This window comes from Crotalus tigris, unplaced genomic scaffold, assembly GCF_016545835.1.
Source record: "Crotalus tigris isolate CLP2741 ecotype Arizona unplaced genomic scaffold, ASM1654583v1 scf7180000020347.5012614909:4044961, whole genome shotgun sequence".
Lineage (NCBI taxonomy): Eukaryota > Metazoa > Chordata > Lepidosauria > Squamata > Viperidae > Crotalus > Crotalus tigris.
In genome coordinates, this window is record NW_024097978.1 from 1852779 (window position 1) to 1874803 (window position 22025).

Genomic DNA, 22025 nt, shown 5'->3' on the forward strand with positions numbered 1-22025 from the left:
ATTTGATGAATTTCCAGATCACAGATCTTGCTTTGTAACTACCTTGAGCAGTGACTGTTTAAAATTATGACACTGATGAAAAAAATTACTTGGCAACAAATGCCCGTATTTAATTCCTTTCCAGCATCTATCTCTGTCATGTGTTCACTATTACAGTGAATCAGTATGCATTGTCCTGTGCCTGACTCATTTTCATTTTTTTCTCCCCCACAGATTGCTTAAACAAATAATATTTTCCTGAACTGCTTTTTTATTGCAGTGCCACGCTATCCCTGAAAAATGCTAACCAAAGCTAAGGTCAGCTCTGTGACTTTAGTTGCTGCCTGTAAATGAAAAGACTTTAATTACTTTCACATCTTCAGCTTTTCTTTGCCTCCTAATCAGCCTCAGTGGACTAGGCATACAGCTGGTACTAGGGTATTCTTTTTGATGTGTATTCCCTGCTTACTCTCTTGTAATCCCTTCCTTTCCAAAGAATGTAAATACAAAGATTAATCCCCTTCTTGCTAATTATCCTAGCACCAGGGTGCATGCTTCAAAGGGGGAGGGGGGATGCTAAGGTAACATTGTAAGCATGATTTTTCACTTGGTGACTGCATCACTTGATGACTAAATTGCTGGCCCCAATTGTAGTTGCTAAATGAGGAATATCTGGACAGCAAAAACAATTTTTATGGATGTTTAAATAAATCTCCCTCCCTCTGCTCACATCATGTTTTTTGGAAGTACTTGAGAGCTCCAAAAGGAAGAGGTAACCAAGTATTCTTTGCTAGTATACCTGCTCATAAATCTGGGATTATCTAGTAAAATGGTATTGTCTATTGTAATCTACACATACACTTTTTGATCTCTACTTACTCAAACAACACAAATGACGTTGCCACTGGTTGCTTTTTAATAGTCAAAGGATTTTTCTCTTTCAAATTAACTTCCACCAAACCAGTTTCTGCATTTATTGCAACAACAGGCAAAAGAACTGAAATAACAAAGGATAAATATGGAAAAAGCAAGACTGGAAAATTGTTTCATACAGCACATTTGTATAAAGAAAAATAGAGGCATCCTCAAAAAAACACAAGAAAGTGATGGGAATGTAATAAATAGCTTTTGATTTTAAAGCGTTCAGAACAAGGAAATCCTTCTGTGAATTGAGTCCTTTCTAACAACAAAATTTAGAAAGTATTTGGCCATTTGGGCAAATTGTTCAAAAAATTGATAAGGAAAAAACAGCACTGATTGTAGCAGTGGTGGGCCCTTAGTAGCTATCAGTAAGGCTTTTTATCCCAGACCTGATTCATAACTCATAACTCAAAAATTTGTAGGAGTGAATCTCATGCCTCGAATGAGATCACTTCCTGCTTTCGCCCACAGATTTGCTAATTGAATGTATGGGCGAATGTGCAGTTTGCTAAGTGCACATGAGGTATTTCAGGGTGGGAAGGCCATGGTGGGTCTAGTGATACAAAAGGCCCCCAAGGCCTCTCCAACCTACTAAGGTACCTCATGTATTCCCCTCCCTACCATGACAGACTCACCTTGCAAAATCTGTCTCCTCTCTGCCATGGTTTCTTTCCCTTTGAGGGAAAGAAGAGTCAGCTTGGAAATGTTTTTCACGCTGATAATGGAAGCTCCTGGGTGCCATAATATCACGCGAGTTCAAACACCCATTCAATGAAAAAGAGATCATGGCCCCCAGAAGCTTCCATTCTGGGGGGGGGGAGTGTTTGCTTCATTTGCATGCCTATGGGGCAAAGCGTGCAATTGGAGTTGGCTGCATGCAGGAACCAATGCTGTCCATGGCCCAGATGCACTGCTTGCTGGTGTGTGTGGGCCTTAGTTTGAGGGCAGGAACCAAGTGTTCAATTTAGCAGGGAGGCATCGTGGGGCAGACCCCTTGCACCCACGTCCAAGGTGCTGGCAGCAGCGGTAGCCACTTGAGTGGCCATGATCAGCTGGCACAAATCCTCACCACTCTTCTCATCCTCAAGGGCTCTGCTCAAGTGGAGGCACAGAAGCAGGATTGTTCTCAAACAAGGCCCATGTGCGCTGCTCGCTTGCGTGCACCAGCCTTATTGAGAGCAATCCTGCTGCTGCAACTTTGCTTTCTTCCACTTGGACGAAGCTGAGAAACCCAAGCCGCTGCCGCTCAAACACTTTTTATCTGGAGAACTTGGAGAAACTGGAAGGTCCGTTTGCCTGCCTATGCATGCTTAGAAACAGAATGGAACACTGTGTTTTCAATTGTCCCATTTGTTCACAGACAGACCTTCCAGTTTCCTCAAGATCTCCGTTCAGATAAAAAGTGCTTGAGTGGCAGCAGCCTGAGTTTCTCCACTCTGAGTGTAAAGAAGCGGATGCACAGAGCAGGACTGCTCTCAATAAAGCCAGCGCACGTGAGCAAGCAGCACACCCGCATCTTCAGAGCAATCCTGCTCTATGCCTCCACTTCTTTGCATTCAGACGGAGCCCTTGAGTGGAGAGGACGAGGAGGAGAAGAGCAGTGAGGATTTGTGTCAGCTGGCTAGGCAGATGAGGAGTAGGTCGGGTAGGTGGGGTGGCTGGTTGGGGATAGGGGGGATCATGGCCACTCAGGTGGCTGCTGCTGCTGGCACCTTGGATGTGGGTATAAGGGGCCTGGCCCAGTGATGCCTCCCCACTAAATGGAAGGCTTCGTTCCTGCCCTTAAATTAAGGTTTATTTATTTATTTACAAATATTTATATGCCGCCCAATCCCAGAGGACTCAGGGCGGCATACAAGGTTAAAAACAGTCATAACAGAATAAAATAATCCAGTCATACCGCGAGTCTGATCATATCCCGGCCCCCCGGGGACATCAGCCCCAGGCCTGCCGGACCAGGAGAGTTTTAACGGCTTTCTTAAAGGCCGGCAGGGTGGGAGTAGTTCGAGCATCGGGGGGAAGTTGATTCCACCAGGTCGGAGCCACCACAGAAAAGGCCCTTCCCCGAGGGCCCACCAGCCGACATTGTCTGGCCGACGGGACCTGAAGGAGGCTCAATCTATGGGACCTCACCCGGTCTCTGGGAGCTGTGCGGCAGAATGCGGTCCTGTAAGTAACCTGGCCCTATGCCATGAAGGGCTTTGAAGGTGATAACCAACACCTTGAATTGCATCCGGAGACCCACAGGAAGCCAGTGCAGCTCGCGGAGGATAGCTGAGACTTGGGCGTACCTTGGCGCGCCCACAATCGCTCTCGCGGCTGCGTTCTGAACCAACTGCAGCCTCCGAACGCCCTTCAAGGGTAGCCCCATGTACAGCGCGTTACAGTAATCCAGTCTTGAGGTGACAAGGGCATGAGTGACTGTGAGTAAAGCCTCCCGGTCCAAATAAGGCCGCAACTGGTGCACTAGGCGAACCTGTGCAAAGGTCCCCCTGGCCACAGCCGCTAGATGTTGTTCCAGATTTAGCTGTGAGTCCAGGAGGACACCCAAGTTGCGTGCCTGCACTGAGGGAGATAAATTTGCCCCCCCCAGGACTAAAGATGGACCATCCAGTTGGCCTTTGGGAGGCAAGACCCAGAGCCACTCAGTCTTGTCAGGGTTGAGTCTAAGCCTGTTCACCCCCATCCAGACCCTCACATCTTCCAGGCACCGGCACATCATGTCGACTGCTTCACTGAAAGGACACGGGGTGGAGATATACAATTGGGTATCATCCGCGTACTGATGATACCTTACCCCGTGTCGCCGAATGATCTCACCCAGCGGTTTCATGTAGATGTTAAAAAGGAGGGGGGACAGGACCGAGCCCTGAGGCACCCCATAATCGAGGCGCCTAAGGGTCGATCTCTGTCCGCCCACCAGCATCGACTGCGACCTGTCAGAGAGGTAGGAGGAGAACCACTGCAATACGGTGCCGCCCACCCCCACCTCTCCGAGACGACGCAGAAGGATACCATGGTTGATGGTATCGAAAGCCGCTGAGAGGTCAAGAAGCACCAGGATAGAGGAATAACCCCTATCCCGGGCTCGCCAGAGGTCATCGGTCAGTGCGACCAAAGCAGTCTCAGTGCTGTAGCCGGGCCTGAAACCAGATTGAAACGGGTCCAGATAATTAGTTTCATCCAAGGATCGCAAGAGTTGGGACGCCACCACCTTCTCTACAACCTTCCCCACAAAGGGGAGGTTGGAGACGGGACGAAAGTTCTTCAAAACAGCTGGGTCCAGGGAAGGCTTCTTGAGGAGGGGCCTCACCAGGTTGCGGGAAAGACCCCTCCATCAAGGAGGCGTTGATTATCGCCTGGAGCCAGCCTCGTGTCACCTCCCTACTGGCAGAAACCAGCCAGGAGGGGCACGGGTCCAATAAACAGTTGGCGGCATTCATTGCCCTCACGGCCTTGTCCACTTCATCAGGGGTCACAGGCTCAAACTCGCTCCAGATAACATGACTAAGACCAGCCCCTGGCAACTCGGCTGGCACTGCCCAATCGGAGTCCAGGTCTCTCTGAATCTGAGCGATTTTGTCCGAAAGAAACTGAACAAACTCCTCAGCTCTCCCTGCAAGGGTTCCTCCGCCTCCTCCACTTTAAGAAGGGAGCGGGTCACCCTAAATAAGGCGGCCGGGCGAGATTCTGCGGACGCAATAAGTGCGGAAAAGTGAACACGCTTTGCCGCTCTTATCGCCACTAAATAAGTCCTAAGATAGGCTCTTAATAGTGATCGGTCAGATTCATAGTTACTGGCCCTCCAACGTCGCTCTAGACGTCTCTTGTGGCGCTTCATCTCCCGGAGCTCCTCAGTAAACCAAGGGGCCCTCCAGGGACTACCACCACAGAGAGGTCGCAAAGGCGCAATTCGATCCAGGGCCCCGGACGCCGCCTCATTCCAGGCCGCAACCAGGGACCCGGACGAGTTGTGGACAAGGGAGTCAGGTATTTCCCCAAGCTCCTCCTGGAACCGATCTGGGTCCCTTCGGCGCCTGGGGCGGAACCACCTAGTCGGCTCCCTCTCCCTGCGATGGGGGAGTGATGCTCTGAAGTCCAGCCTCAATAGGAAATGATCTGTCCATGACAAGGGCGAGATCTCTATTCCCCTTAATTCCAGATCATGTCTCCATTGCCCCGAGAGAGACACAAGGTCGAGTGTGTGACCACCCCTATGAGTTGTGTCCTGAATTACCTGGGTCAGGTCCATGGTTGCCATGGAAGCCATGAACTCCTGCGCCGCCTCTGAGCGATCGCCGAGTGATGGCAGATTAAAGTCCCCCAGTACTATAAGTCTGGGGAACTCCACCGCCAACCCGGCTACTGACTCCAGCAACGCAGGCAGGGCTGTTGCAACACAGCTGGGAGGTAGGTACGTCAGCAGCAAGCCCAACTGAACCCGTGAACCCAACTTCAATAGGAGGGACTCACACCCAACAACCTCCGGGGCAGGAATCCCACGAGGGCTCAAGGACTTCCAAGCGATGACTGCCACTCCCCCACCCCTGCCCTGATGTCGAGGCTGATGAAGCACCACAAACCTGTCCGGGCACATCTCCGAGAGGGAAACACCCCCCTCAGGGCCCAGCCAGGTTTCGGTTATACATGCCAGGTCCGCCCCGCTGTCCAATATTAAATCATGGACAAGGGGGGCTTTGCTGACAACGGACCTGGCATTAAGCAACAGCAGCCTGCAATCAGGGCCCTGTACTCCCCTGTCACCAGTACTACAGGATGAGCCTTTTGAGGGGCCGGAACAAGGAATCGCTCTAACATAGCGAGTCCTCGTTCCCCAAAGATGGCCTGCCCCTCGGCTCCCGCCATATCTGCCCATCCCAGTCATGACCCGGATGCTCCGACCTTCACCCCTCCCCGGAATACCTCCACCCTCACCAGCCTTCTCCCTTCCTGACCGGACTCGCTTTCCATACAAACCAAGCCCAAGGGTAAGTCCTGCCCCCCCCTACTTTTGCTATTGCACTCAGCAGAGGGGGTACCAGGCTCCACCCCCGACTCCACCATTCTCATACCCCAAACACTCAATACACATTCACACTCAATTTATATACATAAAAAGTAAAAAAATTCCGCATTCATACACCCTAAATACAATAATAAATTTTTAGCATTATTAACCAATAATAAATTTATATATAATAGGGCCACTATTCATCTACATGCATACTCACACCCACAGCAAACATTCTCTAAAAAAAATAGTATTGCCCCTCTGTGTCCCAGGCTGGTCCAATGTGGCCAGCTAGATGATCATTAAGTACTTGTCTTGGGGCAGACCGTACTTGGCCTTATGCTCCTCAAAGAGCTGGGTCAACTTCTCCAAGTTGTTACTGGCCGTCACCGCAACGGCGGCAATTGCTGCCAAGGCAACGGGCGAAGTCACACGGGGTTGGCGCATGCCAGTGAGCAACAGACCTGGGCATTGGTTCCTGTGCCCGGCTGACACCATTTGCACGCTTTGCCCCACAGGCATGCAAATGAAGCAAACACTTCTCTCCCCCCCCCGGAATAGAAGCTTCCGGGGGCCATGATCTCTTTCACAGAGAATGGGTGTTTGAACTTGTGCAATATTACAGCACCCAGGAGCTTCCATTGGCGCGAAAAGCATTTCCAAGCCAACTCTCCTCTCCCTCAAAGGGAAAGATACCATGGCAGAGGAGACAGATTTTGCAAGGTGAGTCCAGCAAGGTAGGAAGGGAGGGGGAAGCAATTGGGAGGGAATAGGGTAAATGTTGCAGAGCCTCTGCGATTGTTCGTAAGGGCAAACAATTGCCATGGTGCTGCAATATTTGTAATTTTGGGACTTGCTCATAAACACAAGGGGGCACTTATTGTGTAATTTCAAACAACGCTAAGTGAACGCTTATAACTCAGGGATTGCCTGTACTTTTGTCAAACCCTGTTTGCCATTACAATTGCTGTTTTCTTTCAATCCAATTTAGAGCTAAATCTGCATTGCATTTAAATTTTAAAGTAAATCTCAAAATACATCAACACAACTTACCATTTTTCAGAGCTGCTAAAAAAGCACATATGCAGGCATCAAGAAGGTTTCCATCATAGTCTAAGCATATAATGTCACAATATAGAACCCATACAATCTAAAGAAATAAGACCTGCTGATGTAAATACTGGAAAAGCTTTCACACACATAAAAAATAACTTTGAAATATTTGTCTTAAGTCAGCATGTTATTTCACATCACGTTTGTAATCTGTTATCAATAAGACAGAAATGATTGATCATTCTAGCTAAATAACAGAAAGGGAAAATGGGGTGAAATAAATAATGGCCAATTTATACATGTACATACTGGATCATAACTACACTAGAACAGCTTAATATTACCAAATCATACATAAACCAATAACTTTAAAATATTGTTGTTCATTAAGACTCAACAACTATAATCTTGTTAAAACTAAATGCAGTGTGCCCAAAAATAACTGTTCAGGCCAATTTGGGCACAGAATATCCTGGCACATATTGAGCAAACATGTAGTTTGCAGTTGTTGCATTGACAGCTCTAGACTTGTGCATTTCATATTTACGTTGTGCTTGCACTTACTTTACATTCTGGACAACCCCCTATGAATGAGGCCATGCCAGGTACAGCAATTTTGTTTTTGTATTATTTTTTCTGCCCTCCATGTGTTTTGCAGCATAGAGTTTCCCAAAAATTGCTTGGATATGCACTTATCTAGCTTAAGGATGACACAACCTACCATCAGGTCTGTGCTCAGTTTGAACTCACAATCTAGCAGTACATCGATTAATGGTAGACTTGCTCTAGAGAGAACTCAGTATCTGGTATTTCATCTAGCCATCTGATGCCTAATATTCTGCAAAGACTAGTCATGTAGAAATGGTTAAGCTATTTTGCTTGCCTCTAATAAATAGTCCACAGTTTACAGGCATATCAAAGGGCAGTGAGCACCACAGCTCTGCACACCTTCAATTTTAATGTTGCACTAATTCCTTGATGTTTCCATACAATGGAACACAATCTATCGACAGCAGAACTTTCCTTTGTTATTCTGCAGTTGATTTTTTTTATCAAGGGTCACTATGTGGGAAAGGGCATTGTCAAGGTAATTGAAATGAAGTAGTCCCTTTCTTTGTGATTGGGTTCAATGCATGGTGCATGACAGGGTCTTTTGAATATTTTTTATTTAATTACTTATTTATTTTCAGGTTATCCTCGACTTACAACCACAACTGAACCGAACATTTCTGTTGCTAAGTGAGACATATACATGTATTCTGTTCTGTTTAACAACCTTTCTTGCTACAGTTATTAAGTGAATCGTTGCAATTGTCTTTGCTTGTCAGAGGGTCGCAAAAAGTGATTGCATGTCATAAATATGAACCAGTTGTCATACATCTGAATTTTGATCAGGTAACCATGGGGATGCTGCAAAGGTTGTAAGTGTGAACAATTGTCATAAGTCACTTTTTTCAGTGCCATTGTAATTTTGAATGGACACTAAATGCATGTCAGATGCCGGGGAAATCAAATGAGTATAAAAAATTATTGCAAGCTTAAGTTCTCTACAAGAATCTGATCAACTAGCAGTCAAGGTAAATGAGTAGGAGATAAGAGAAGCATTCAAGGTGGGCTTTGTGACTTATGATGCGTTTGACCCCTCCCTTGGGCTCAGCCTGTATCTCCTACAATGAAGTCCAAGACTATCTGTATTAGATTTGTGTGCTACCTATCTTATCTAGAGACAACTCTGGGCAGCTTACAAGCAAAAAACAGGTAAGCATTAAAATGATAAAACAATTTCAATAATAACTTGAAGTCACCTCAGGTTGAGTGTTTTCCCATCCATTCTGTAATTAAGACGGATTTCAACATCATTCAGCATGACAATAAACATCATGCTGAATAGCATGGGTGCAAGCAAACAGCCCTCTTTAAAACAACTGGTGACTGGGAATGTCTTAGACTTAGAGGATTATACACCTCTGCCCATGATGGAACTGGCCTATCATCTGAATGAATTTGGCAGGGCAGCTAAGCTTTGACATTATTCTCCACAGGCCTTGATGATTGACAATATTGAAGGCTTATATGAGGTCAACAAAGGGTTGTATAGAATTCACAATTCTGCTCCTGAGATTTGTCCTGAAGTTAGTGCATGGCAAAAATGTTAATAGAGTCATGACCTATGGAAGCCACACTGCGACTCTTGCAGCAAGCCCAATGCCAGATGAGCAACCAGATAATTTAGCAGAATTCTTGCAAGGACTTTTCCTGCAATACAGAGAAGAAAAATTCTTCAGTAGTTGTTGCATATATGCTGATTGCCCTTCTTATAGACATATATAATGGATGCATCATTCCTGAGAAATGGATTCTTGCTTCCATAAAGACTGGAACAACTCAGTGATTTTTCTAAAAGTACAGGACTTTGTACATCACTGCAGGTATGGTGTCTGCCCCTGGGTCTTTGTCATGCTGCTTGCTGAATAGAGAGCCCTAGCATCTTCAGTCACAGTTTCTGTGATTTCAACTAGGAATCCTATCTGTTGCCACATCGTTAATAGATGATGCTAATAGATGTTAACAGATGCTCCCGGTGGACGAATGGATGTTCTGTGTTTTGCAGAGAACATAGTGGCTGAAAGGCAGCTGAATATGAGATCCAGACTGCTGATAATTCTAAAGTAAAGAGAGATCTTGAGATTGCTCTCACATATTTTAAATAGCTGGGAATGGGTGGGTTTGTCAACACTGTGACAAACCGAACTGAAGCCATTTTCATTTTGTCTTCATTGCCACATATTTAGTTTAGAAGAAAGGGGGAGGGTGTAATTTTCAGACAAAACAATTCAAATGTATGGGAACCCAGGTCATTGCTGATAACATTTTGGCGGGCTGGAGAGCTGGAAGGAGTGCCCACATTTTCTAATAATTGGTGAATGTGATATATTTTTTGATCCTCTCTTCTTCCTGTAATATTCTCCTTTTGTCTACATTAAACAAATATAATCTTAATATTTTCAGTACAAACCAAGTTGAATATAAACATGTTTTAGTATTTATGCATATAATAATATCAACATATAACCTATTTTTAATCAGCTTATTTCCATTGAATTTATAAAAGTCATTTTATTAAATCATTATATGTCCTGTTTTCAAGATTCTTATTGAAACTTAGTTTCCCCTCAGTATTCAGACCACTCTTACCAATCATAATTTTCTCAAAATTCATTACCTTTAAATATCCAAACTTTTCATTTAAATAGACCCTCTCAATGTTTTAACATTTCATATATTCTAAAAGTGTTATACTACTTATATATCTTATTCCTCTTTACTATAGGGCCTCTTTATAAGCTTTATCTATTCTTTTGGCTATATTCCAACAATATTTAATCCTATAATACACCATCTAATAATCTTTCTCTAGGGTCTGTTTATATCCAAACTTTATATCAATAAAATATAGAAAAAATGAACACCAGAATAAAAATAAAACAAACCACCAAGGGTGGCCGCCTTTTTAAAGAAGCCTGGCTTTCGGATGAAAACTCCATCAACCGGCACATAGACCTCCTACCGGCATACCAGACCCTTAGAAAGTGGGAGAGTCAACGTTGCAATCCACAGAGTAGATGGCCATCCCTCACGGTGCAAAAGCAAGATCATGATTTTAAAAATGGGGAAACTGCGATCCCTAGGGAAGACAGTGAACTGGAAAAAGGAGAGGGAGGCCAGGGAACATTACAATGAGAGAGCAACAGGCAAGACTGGAGTGACGGCTATGGGTGAGGCAGTAACAGCTGCTATGGGAGGGGACGAGAAACTAACGATGTGTCAAGATTGGGTGTGGAAAACAGACGCATGGAAGCAGCTTGGAAGGAGAGACAAATGGGGGGGCAGAATAGTGAGCAGGAAGATCTTAACAGCTGCTCCTTGCAGGATTGGGGAGAGAGAGCTACAGGCAAGACAACGGCGGTCGTAGGGGAAGATGACAGCCCTACAGGGCATTTGAAATGCAGATTGAGAGATCGCTCCAAAATGAGAGGGGGGGAGATAGGGGGCAGAGACAGCTTGACAGCTGTCCCCCAGACGCTCGTACGCGCGCTAGAAAAGTCATGGAGGATCTGGGCATAACCACCAGGTCCACCAACAGGATGCCGGATGTGAATCAACTTAGCACGTTGCAGATTAATACAACTAATGGGCCGATTATGCACTTGAGAAGCCGGGCACAGAGACAGGTAGCTATATAGGCAAGCTTCCTAATCACCTAGCATTCCAACCCTGATGACGTTGGCAGTCAGGCCAATGAAAGCTTGATAACTCTTTTACTTACAAACTTGTTTGTATTAAACAGGTTTGTTTTATTTTTATCCTGGTGTTTGTTTTTTCTATATTTTATTGATATGTTTTTGCCCAGGATTCACATTTTTAATGTTATTAAGGACATATATATTTGGGTCCGGTATGTGGACGATACATTTGTAATTATTAAGAAACAACATAAGGCTGATTTTATGGAGGCGTTAAACTCTGTGTACCCAGACATCTGCTTCACAGCAGAGGAAGAGAACCAGGGTACTTTAGCCTTTCTGGATGTGTTGGTCCATCGCCAACCGGATGGGACCCTACATTAAAAGTATATCATAAACCGACCCATACTAACAGGACCCTCCATTATGGGATCAACCATCCAGTGACCCATAAAATCAGCTGTGTAAGAACATTGTTCAAACGTATCGATTCACACTGTAATACAACTAGGACCAAAACTGAAGAAAGAAATCACCTCTTTCGAACCTGCAAGTACAATGGTTAGGAAGTACAGCAAACCATACAGATCCTGCAAAAACTTGCAAGAAACTGACAGGACGACAACACAAAATGCGCACGTATCCCTGCCATACATTAATGGGGTATCAGAGGCAACAGCCAAACTACTGGCCCCCTTCAATGTAAAAGTTGCCCATAAACCAGATCAAACTCTACGGTCTAAGATCATGCACCCGAAAGATCCACTCCCCAATGAAGAAAAATCTTTGTTAATTTATAACAGTGGTTCTTAACCTTTTTGAATGAATCGCCCCCTTGAGCCAACGAGGAAGTTGTCATCGCCCCCCCTCCCCCAACATAACCTCTCAATCAGGAAGGCTTCATCGCTTCATTTGAAAATGTTTTCTCACAAAGAAGACAAAATGGAAGCTGTACGTTAGAAGGACAATTTTAGGTATTCTGTCGAATATTGGCAACACTTCCTCTTCTCGGCCATGTTGAGAGGTCTTTGAAATGAAAGGCACTACCTGCAAATTAAATTTTCGACTGCACTGGAACACTAGAAAAACGCACGTGGACGTTGATAAACTTAGTTTCAACAGTTACGTTGACATTACAGCTGACGTTACATTGACATTACAGCTGACGTCACAGGGGACAGCCACTCAGCATACAATGTTTTGAAAGAAGCACTCCCCCCTCCATCACTGCCCATTCTGGCCAATGGCGCACCACTGTATGGGTAGAGGCTGCTGCGCAATGCGCATTAAGATAAGCAATGCGTATTCACATATGTATGGCATTCTGCACTGAAGCTAGCTGGAGAAACATTTGAAAACAATTCAATCCACTAATAGCAAGCGATCTGATGTTTTTGTACGACAAATATACAGCGATTCACTGTTCGAAGAAGTCTCAAAAGTGTCCCCAAAACGTCTTGCTCCATCGCCCCCATATCGCCCCCTTTTCGTTCCTTCACCCCCGTGTTGCCCCTTTTCGTTCCATCGCCCCCCTGAAAAATGAAATTGCTCCCTGGGGGGCGATATCGCCCAGGTTAAGAACCACTGACTTATAAGATCAGGTGTAAGGACTGTTCCTGTAACTATGTTGGGGAGACCACAAAAAGGTTAAAAACTAGGGTGCATGAGCATGCACTAGCGTTAGAAGAAAGGAACAGCACTCACAGATTTGGACCCATATGAGCAATCATGGGCATGAATTTGACCTTAATAGTGCACAGCCCATATCTAGGGCTACTAAGGGAGGTCGCTTACTTAAAGAAACCTGGCTTTCTGATGGCGACTCTATTAATCACCATATAGAGCTGTGCCCGGCATACCAAACATTTAAGGTATGGGAACAACAACATTGGAATCCACAACAAAGGCAATTGGCACACCCCTCACAAAATCAGAGGGAAGGAAGAATGGAGGAGATAGCCCATCTATGTGACAAGGAACCTATGGGAAATAGAGAAGGAACAAGAAATACCGCCCTGTAGGTATCCCAGATAGGTATGTTTTAACTTACCCCACAAAAAGGGGAAATAACGATGGTGAACAACAAGGATGGCTGGACGACAACCCACTGGATACCCACTCTACAATCCCCGCTAACATGAGGGGAGAAACGAGCTACTCTACCGATGTGAATAAGAAAGGAAAACATAGATCTATGTGGACCCTCTATGCGCGCAAAAAGGGCAAAAGAATTGATGAACGGTGAAGGAGGATTGAAAAGCCCAATGTGTGATCAAATAATGAAGAACCTCAAGAGGAGGGGGACAACTAGAAGCGTTACAGCATACTCACGGACACCCGTGGAGGAAGGCAGCGTCCCTAGTTGGAAGAATATATGCAGGAATGCAGCCACCGGAGATTGCGCCAATAGACGTCTGGATCCACTTAATACACCTCCTCCCCCAAACATACACAAGCACAGTCTAATCAAGGAAGGTCGGACAGACCCCGGAACAGAACTAGAAAGGGATGAAAGACGTGGGAGTAAGCGAGCAGAAACAGAAGTGGTTGGATCCAGGAAAAAGGAAACAGCAACCTCGGAGGGCGCCAATATAATAAAGGACGTGGGCCGTTTAAGAAACCAGATAGAGAGAACGGACCGGTAACTAGGTCAAAGAGCCGAGTGCAAAGCCGCCCGCCAGCATAAGAAGGACTCCCAGTAATCTTGCATTGCATTCTGAAGATGTCAGTAGTGTTGACCGACGAAAGGCTTGGTTTTTATATTAAACAGTTTTGTTTTTAGTATTATCCAGGTGTTCAGATTATTTTATGGTATGGATTTACCCAGGATTCGCATTTTTAGCATAATTAGAGACTGACGAGGACTCCATAAACCGCCACGTAGAACTCTGCCCAGCACATCAAACGCTGAGAACATGGGATAAACAATGCCATGATTCCCAACGAAAGCAATCCACTCACCTATCACAAGGTCAGAGATATGGTAATAGAGAAAAAAAACTTGCCGAAGTAACAACAGATCAACAGCATATACCATAGGTGGAATGGGAAAAGGGGGATGAGAAATGCACTCCATAATGCCTTAGGTATACATAATCTAACCCACCCCACGAAGTTAGGAGAAGATGGGATGAAAGTAATGCCACAGCTCACTGACAACCTTGCAATGGGTACCCGCGAGCGACCAACAGGAGACCCCCCCTTTGGGAGCTTGCACACGAGCAAAAAAAGCAAGAGATCTATCAAATGTTGGAGCAGAATCCAATGTACATCTTGCAGACGGTTTGGTGATGCAGGCGTGAGGCCTACGAATGATGGATAGGAGAAAAGAAGATCGGAGCGAAGGAGGTCCTCAGAATACCCTGGAATACCCCCCGAGTGGGGTAATGCTCCCCAATAAAGGAGCGAATGCAAGGACGTATCTGCCGGAGGCTTTCTGGACAGACATTCAGATCCTTTCAACAGACTACTTTGGAAACGCCCACACACGCACAGGAACAAGAGGGTGAAAGAGCAAGAGGACCAGGTAGGGTACACAGCCTGCTGATAGCCCTATACAGAAAGAACAGATGCGCTCTGGGATGGGGATGAGGAGAGGGAATGAGCAAAAATGTTTAGCACAATGTGATAGTTGGAGGCATACGAACAAAGCAACTACCAAGAAAAAGGCGGAGAGAGCAGTGAGTTTAAAAACTAGTGGAGATACTGCGGACAACCGTAGGTACATGAGGAAAACGATCAAAAGAAAAAAGGGGGAGGAGGGAGCAGCAAGCCCAGAAATCAATGGGGTGGAAACAGGCAACTGGATACACAAGTAGAAAGCGATCGGCAAAAAGAGGGGTGAAGGGAGAACAGCAGCTTTAGAAATTAATGGTGGGATAGCAGACAGTGGTGTATGCACGAGGGAAGTGATTGGAGGAAGGAAAGTGGATAATGGAACAGCAGCCTTAAAAACTACCAAGGGAACAGCTAACGCGTGCCTTTTAAGAGTAAAACAATTAGGAACATTGGATGGACTGATGACTAGGTCCAGGAGCCGTGCCCAAAACCGGACGGTATCATAAAAAGGGGACTCCCATTGACTTGCTCCCATGCTCTGATGATGTCGGTAGTGCTGGCCGACGAAAGTTCAGCATTTTTATTAAACGATTTCTAGTTTGATATTATCCTGGTGTTCATATTTATTTGTTTTTTACTCCATGGTTTTACCCAGGATTCAAATTTTTAATATAATTAGAGACATACACACACACACATACACACACACACATATATATACCATATTCAAAGAAAATCTTAAGGTCATATAATATTCCATCTGATAAGTTGAATCACATCTCTTGACTCCAACTTTGATCTTCTTTTGCCAAATCGCTTTCCAGATCAGTAAGTTTGGCTTGCTAGGTTGTATTTTTTGTAAGTTATTGGGGACAAAAAAGACAAAGCAAGTAAGATATCAGATTTTTGTCTCCTACATTTTGATTCTTCTGACAGTCCTTTAATCCATTTTATTTGTTCTTTTTTATCCTCAAATTTGTTTTGAAGTCCTGGGGGGATAAGGCATCTTTTTTGTCTTCTTTATTATAGTAAGCTTTTACAAAAAAAATTGTATTAAATTGTAGTTTTCTTCCATTTGTAGCTTTTCTATTTAAGTTACTTTCATTTAATTTATATTCTGTTGTCTTATTTGTTTGTTCATTCTTTGTTGTCATTTTTTGAGTGTCATTTAGTTGTAGGTTTAAGTTAGAGATATGTTCGTTTATATTGTCAAACTGATTTCTAATCTCATCATGGTTTGAAACAATTATTGTTTGAATCTGTCTCAGCATTGTGTATATTTTCTCCCGGAATGTATTTGTATTGGCTTGAGTCATTGTTCTTGCAGAACTTTGAAGCGCCAAACTGGGTTCTTCAGGAAGAGATGTTAGGTATGGTTTTATGTTGCTTTTAGATAGGTATATAATATCCATTTTATCTCTCCCCTCTAAGTAGTTTTCCATCGCTGTCATAAACTTTTTAATTAGTTTTATCAAGCAGTTCATCTTAAAATCCAAACAGCCAAATCTTACGTAGTTTTTGTCTTTACATAAAAGTTTTATAATCCAGTATGTTTCCAATTGTCAAGGCACCACTGGAAACAATATTTTGTGGCAGTTTTCTTTTCAGGGGTCTTATAATTATCAGCCAGTCAGGATTCAGTGCAAAGTATTTGAGCTTCTACAAGTTTTCCAGTAATTTCTCCTTTAGAAGATTAGCCAAAGACCAAAATTACTCTTTCTTTGCAAACGTTAAGATTTAAGAATGTGTGTTTATAATTCCAGGTCAGCAGTTTTTAAACATATGTAGTTTTACTCAGTAGTAGATAACTGAATGCTTTGTTCCCAGCTGTTTTTTTATTGTTTCTAGGCATCTTGCCAAATTTTGGGTCAGTGCTGCTATAATTTTCTCTAATCCTCCACCAGAATGCTTTTTCAGGTATAGTTTTAACAATTTTCTTACCTTTCAAAATTATCCAAACTGTGGTAATGTTTATTCCCCATAAGGGATTAATTCACCGCTTCCATCTATAGAAGGGTGAGGCAATGCCCCCTTTGGGAGGCTTTTTGCTTCTTGGGGATCTTTTCCAAAAAATTAGGTATAAAATAGGAGAGACAAGATCAAATTCCTCACCCAGTTTCAAGCATGCTGTTCACTGTTGTGCTGGTTAGTACCTTTGGCCTTTGGCTGCAAGTAGCTTGGGCTGGTCAGTAAGGTGTGGCCAGCCTTTCTCCTGTCAGGTTAGAAGGCTTTTCCCGATCCAAACGAAACAACCACCGTTGTCCAAGAGTCGTTGAGGTACCCTTCTTTCTTCGCCAGTTCTCCGGGGTGACTTAGACCCATTTAGGGTCCCGACAGGGCGAAACTAACCATGGGGTGTGGAGGTCCGCAATCCCGTGACTGATCGCTATGGCCTAAGTCCAACTTTCTTCTTGAAAAGTGCGCTCCCACATGAACAGGAATGCCAACGCCTATCCAGGCCCTGCCACTATGGTCGATGTGATAGCAGCAAACCTAGAGGGGGAGGCAGCAGAGTACAACAAACAAGCACCTGAGCTATGGGACTACAACCTGTTCATCTAAGGTTTAAGGACCAGGTTCGAGGATGGTTCCATAGCCCTGCAAGCTGAAAAAGACATTCATGAAGTGAAACAGAGGGGTCGGCCAGCGAAGGAATACGTGCATGAATTCCGGAGAGTGGCTGGCAGAATTGTGCAGTGGCCTGAAGAGATCACTAGTTCATCATTTCAAGTCCGGTCTGGACCCAGATCTATTCCAGGCATACATCTACAGAGGGATCCCTGATCAACTCCACGAGTGGTATTGCTTGGCTGTGAACTTAGATATCGAACTAAAGCTGTGAACTAAAGATATCGAACTACAAGAAGCCACTGATCCTTGGACCTGGACCGAGGCCAGATCCAACGAGGTGTCTGCTTCCCCAACGAACCCCACCGACTGGGACGACTGGAGCTTCAAAGGCATTGTCTGGACCACCAATCAAGTGTTTTAGATGTGGCCAACCGGACCACCAAGCAGCTGTTTGTCCAGTTCCTTTCCCTCAGCAAAAAAGCATTTCAACCCCACCAGAAAAGCAAAAAGGAAGCTTGCAGTCCACCAGAGAAAAATTGAGCTGTATTAACCAGGAGCAAGCCACTCAAGTCACCTCCCCTACTCAAGAAAAGTTCGAGGCCCCGACTGAAGCCACCATTTCACCCGCTCCGTATGACAGCGATGATGAGGGAGAAAACGACCCGATGATGAGTCAGCCTGTCCACCTTTTTCCCTCTCTCCTAAACTCTTAGTCCCTATGAGAGGCGCCCGTTTGGACTTACATGTGTTGATAGACTCTGGGTGTTCACAATGCCTGATCAGCCTCCCTACCATTCTCAGATTGGGCATCAGACCAAAAAAGCTTTCCTCCCCCATGAGGTTTGAACAGGCAGATGGATCCTTAATGGGCAGAGCTTTAGTCACCCACCTAACAGAGCCAGTGTAACTAAAGATGGAGGGACATTGGGAGTTTATCCGATTTGTGGTGGCCCCAAGCAGTGATTTTGGATTAGCTTGGTTGGACAAGTGGAAACCTCTAATATGGTGGGAGAACGGGATAAGAACTCCGAGGTTACCCATAGGACCATCACCCCCCAACCCCTCTAATGTCACCAACAGGATCTCAACACAGCCATCTGAAACTTTAAAAACGGCGGCAGATCCTCTGCCAGGAATGCCTCTCATTCCCAGTGAATACTGAGACTTGGTTGAAGTGTTTACCACCCCATAGAACTAATGACTGTGCCATTGAGATTCTACCAGGGGCTAAATTGCCAAAGCCAAAGATGTATGCAATGACCCCTCCAAAGTGGAAGAAGCCGAGGTGGCGCAGCAGTTAGAGTGCAGTAATGCAGGCCACTTTAGATGACTGTGTTTAGCAGGTCACCGGTTCAAATCTCACCGGCTCAAGGTTGACTCAGCCTTCCATCCTTCCGAGATAGGTAAAATGAGGACCCAGATTGTAGGGGGCAATGTAAATATATATATACACATTGCTTACTGGTGTACACTGCTTAGAGAGTGCTTGCACTTAAAGCGGTATATAAGTCTCATAAATAAATAAATAAATAAATAAATTGAGGGAATACATTGATAAAAATTTGGCAAGGGGTTTTATTGAACCCGCAAAATCCAAAGTGGCTGCCCCTGTACTTTTTAAAGAAAAAAAAGATAGATTGCTTAGACTCTGCGTTGATTTGAAAGGTCTGAATGCTGTTAGCATGGAGAATATGTACTCTCTCCCCTTAATGAAGGACATGTTACCCGACCTGGTGAAAGGATGAATTTTTACCAAATTAGACCTAAGAGAGGCATATTATCGTGTGAGAATAAGAAAAGGTGATGAATGGAAAACTGCCTTCAACAGCCCCCTGGGTAGTTATCAGTTCAAAGTCATGCCTTTTGGATTACAAGGAGCTCCTGTTGTGTTTATGCAGCTAATCAACCAGGTGCTGCATGATCATTTATATAAAGGGGTTTTGGTGTATCTTGATGACATCTTAATCTATACCGAGACTATGGAACAATATACAGTTTTAGTACGAGAAGTACTAAAAAAAACCTGCTGAGTGCTAAACTCTACGCCAAACTCAAAGTACGAGTTCCATCAGGCATGTTTGGATTATCTGGATAACAGAATTTCCAGTGAAGGCATTGAAATGGATCCAGTTAAGGTAAAAGCGATGATTGAATGGCAGCCCCCACAAACTCAGAAACAACTCCAAAGTTTTTTGGGATTTGCTAATTTCTACCGCCAATTTATCCCTTCATTTGCTGAGATTGCGTTGTCCCTTACAGAACTATTAAAAACTGACAAAGATGGGGGTAAACCATGACCAGGTCAACCCCTACACTGGTCATTAGAGTGTCAAGCAGCTTTTGAGAATTTAAAAAGACTCTTTGCTGCAGAACCAATTCTCAAACACCCTCATCCTGAGGAGCAATTTGTTATTCAAGCTGATGCCAGCGATGTGGTTCTGGGGCAGTGCTGTTACAAAAAAAACATGAAGGAAATGAACAACCCTGCGCTTACACTTCAAAAAAACTCACTGACAGAGTGGAGGTGGGCCGTTTGGGAGAAGGAAACTATTGCAATCAGATGGGCTTTATTGACTTGGCATCATTTCCTAGAGGAGTGCAAGATGCCTTTTGAAGTATGGACTGATCACAACAATTTAGAGGCACTGAAAGCTGTCTCCCAAACAAGTACGCTGGGCACAATATTTTAATCATTTTAAATTTACCCTCAAATACATACCGGATGGAAGAAATTTCTTAGCTGATGCCCTCTCTAGACTGCCTCAATATAAAAGCCAACATGAACAAGTCATAGATTCTATTATGCCACCACCTCACGTTATTTCTCAAATAACCCCTGGGAAACAATGACACGAGAAGTCCCCTAACCCAGGCAACCCATTGACAATGAAATTAAAGCAAGAACTGAAAAATGAGAAGTGGCTCAAGGAAAATCAAACCATCCTAACCCATAGGGATGAGTTAGCTTGGTAAGAGGGGGAATTATATTTGCCTGAATCGCTCCAACTCAGTCATGACATTAAACAAGCTTTGGATATTTGAAGACACTACACTTAGTTTGGAGGCAATTTTGGTGGCCAGGCTTAAAGAAAGATGTGGAAAGCTATGTAAAAAACTGTGCAGTCTGTGCTACCATGAAGAGAATCCCAGGAAAGCCCCCTGGACTGTTACAGCCTGTCGCAGATCCTTCTCAGCCATGGGAAGAGACAGCTATGGACTTTATTGTTGAATTACCGGAGAGTAGAGGAAATACGCCAATATGGACTTTGATTAACCTTTTTACAAAGCAAGCTCACTTTATAGCATGCTCGGGTCTCCCACCTGCCCAGAAATTAGCCAATTTTTTTCTCAAGCATATTTACCGATTGCACGGCACATCAAAATGAATAATTTCTGACAGGGGAGTTCAATTTATGGCCAGATTTTGGAGGGATTTCCTCAAGCTGATTGGATCTACATAAGCACTGTCATCGGCTTTTCATCTCTCTACAAATAGAGCGGTTGAAAAAGCGAACGCAATGGTGGACAGTATCTTAGATGCTACGTAGATTTATCAATAGACAAATTGGACTGATCTCCTCCCTTTGTTGAAGTGGCTTACAACAACATGATGCACAGCAGCACTGTTCAAGATAGCTACTGGAAGGGATTATATTCCAATGCCTGAATATCCCCAGGACCCCCCTACCTCTCAAACATTAAATCAGTGGGTGTCTGCTTGGAGGGGTATTTGGGACAATACAAAGAAGGCTTTTACAAAAGCCTCAGAGGTTTACAAAAAGCAAGCTGTGTGAGGGAAAAGGTTTATCTTTCTACAAAGTACTTAAGACTTAGGTTACCTAGCAAAAAAATGGGACCAAAATACCTGGGACCATTTCCCATAGTGCAAATCTTAAATCCAGTCACTGTAGAATTAAACTCCCTCGTCTTTTAGGAAAGATCCACCCAGTGTTTCACTGCAATCTGTTAAAACCTTTCAGAGAATCAACTCTGAGACCCCCTCCTAAGAAAACACCTGGCCCACATGTTGTGGCTAGAGAGACTCATTACGAAGTAAAGCGTATTCTTGATGCTAATTATACAAGGGTAAATTGCAATATTTAGTGCAGTGGAAGGGATATCTGTTATCAGAAACCACCTGGGTGAGGAGTACTGATGTGAAAGCTGATAGGCTTATACACAAATTCTATGATAAACATCCAAGTACACCAAGAGGGGATTCTTAACTTTTATTATTGTTTAATTTGCAGGATTTCTTCTTTCTTTTAATGGGAGCCAAATGTCAACACTGTGACAAACCGAACTGAATCCGTTTTCATTTTGTCTTCGTTGCCACATATTTAGTTTAGAAGGAGGACGGGAGTGTAGTTCTCAGTTAGCCAAAACAATTCAAATGTATGGAAACCAAAGTCATTGCTGATAATATTTTGGCAGGCTGGAGAGCTGGGAGGAGTGCCCGCATTTTCTAACAATTGGTGAATGTGATTTATGATAGCAAATTTGGGTGAGAATTGCAACTTGCAACTTTGTAACCAAGGGGAGGGGAATTTACTCTTGGGTTCACCTGTGTATGTGCTGTTATTTTGCAGCCAAATAAAAATGTTCTTTGAGGAAGAATTCCTTGTCTTGAAGTTCTTTTAATTGGTCTCATCTACTGGAACCATGAGTTGTGACATAACAGAAACAGG

At 44.2% G+C, this 22025-nt stretch overlaps 2 protein-coding genes across 3 annotated transcripts in view; one reads left to right on the plus strand and one right to left on the minus strand.

The window, feature by feature from the left end:
• The window catches only part of SUPT20H (SPT20 homolog, SAGA complex component), a 63366-nt gene extending 62658 nt beyond the window's left edge, over nt 1-708 (plus strand). Inside the window, exon 25 of the mRNA XM_039366567.1 lies at nt 214-708. Within this exon, the coding sequence (XP_039222501.1) occupies nt 214-230 (17 nt within the window). The 3' untranslated portion in view covers nt 231-708. The remainder of the gene's footprint in view (nt 1-213) is intronic.
• Nucleotides 1-22025, minus strand: part of EXOSC8 (exosome component 8) — a 46385-nt gene that overhangs the window by 2378 nt on the left and 21982 nt on the right. For both annotated transcript variants that reach the window (XM_039366577.1, XM_039366576.1), the window contains exons 9-10: nt 6965-7061; nt 859-976 (exon numbers count right to left, since the gene is read on the minus strand). In XM_039366577.1, the coding sequence (XP_039222511.1) occupies nt 859-976; nt 6965-7061 (215 nt within the window). The remainder of the gene's footprint in view (nt 1-858; nt 977-6964; nt 7062-22025) is intronic.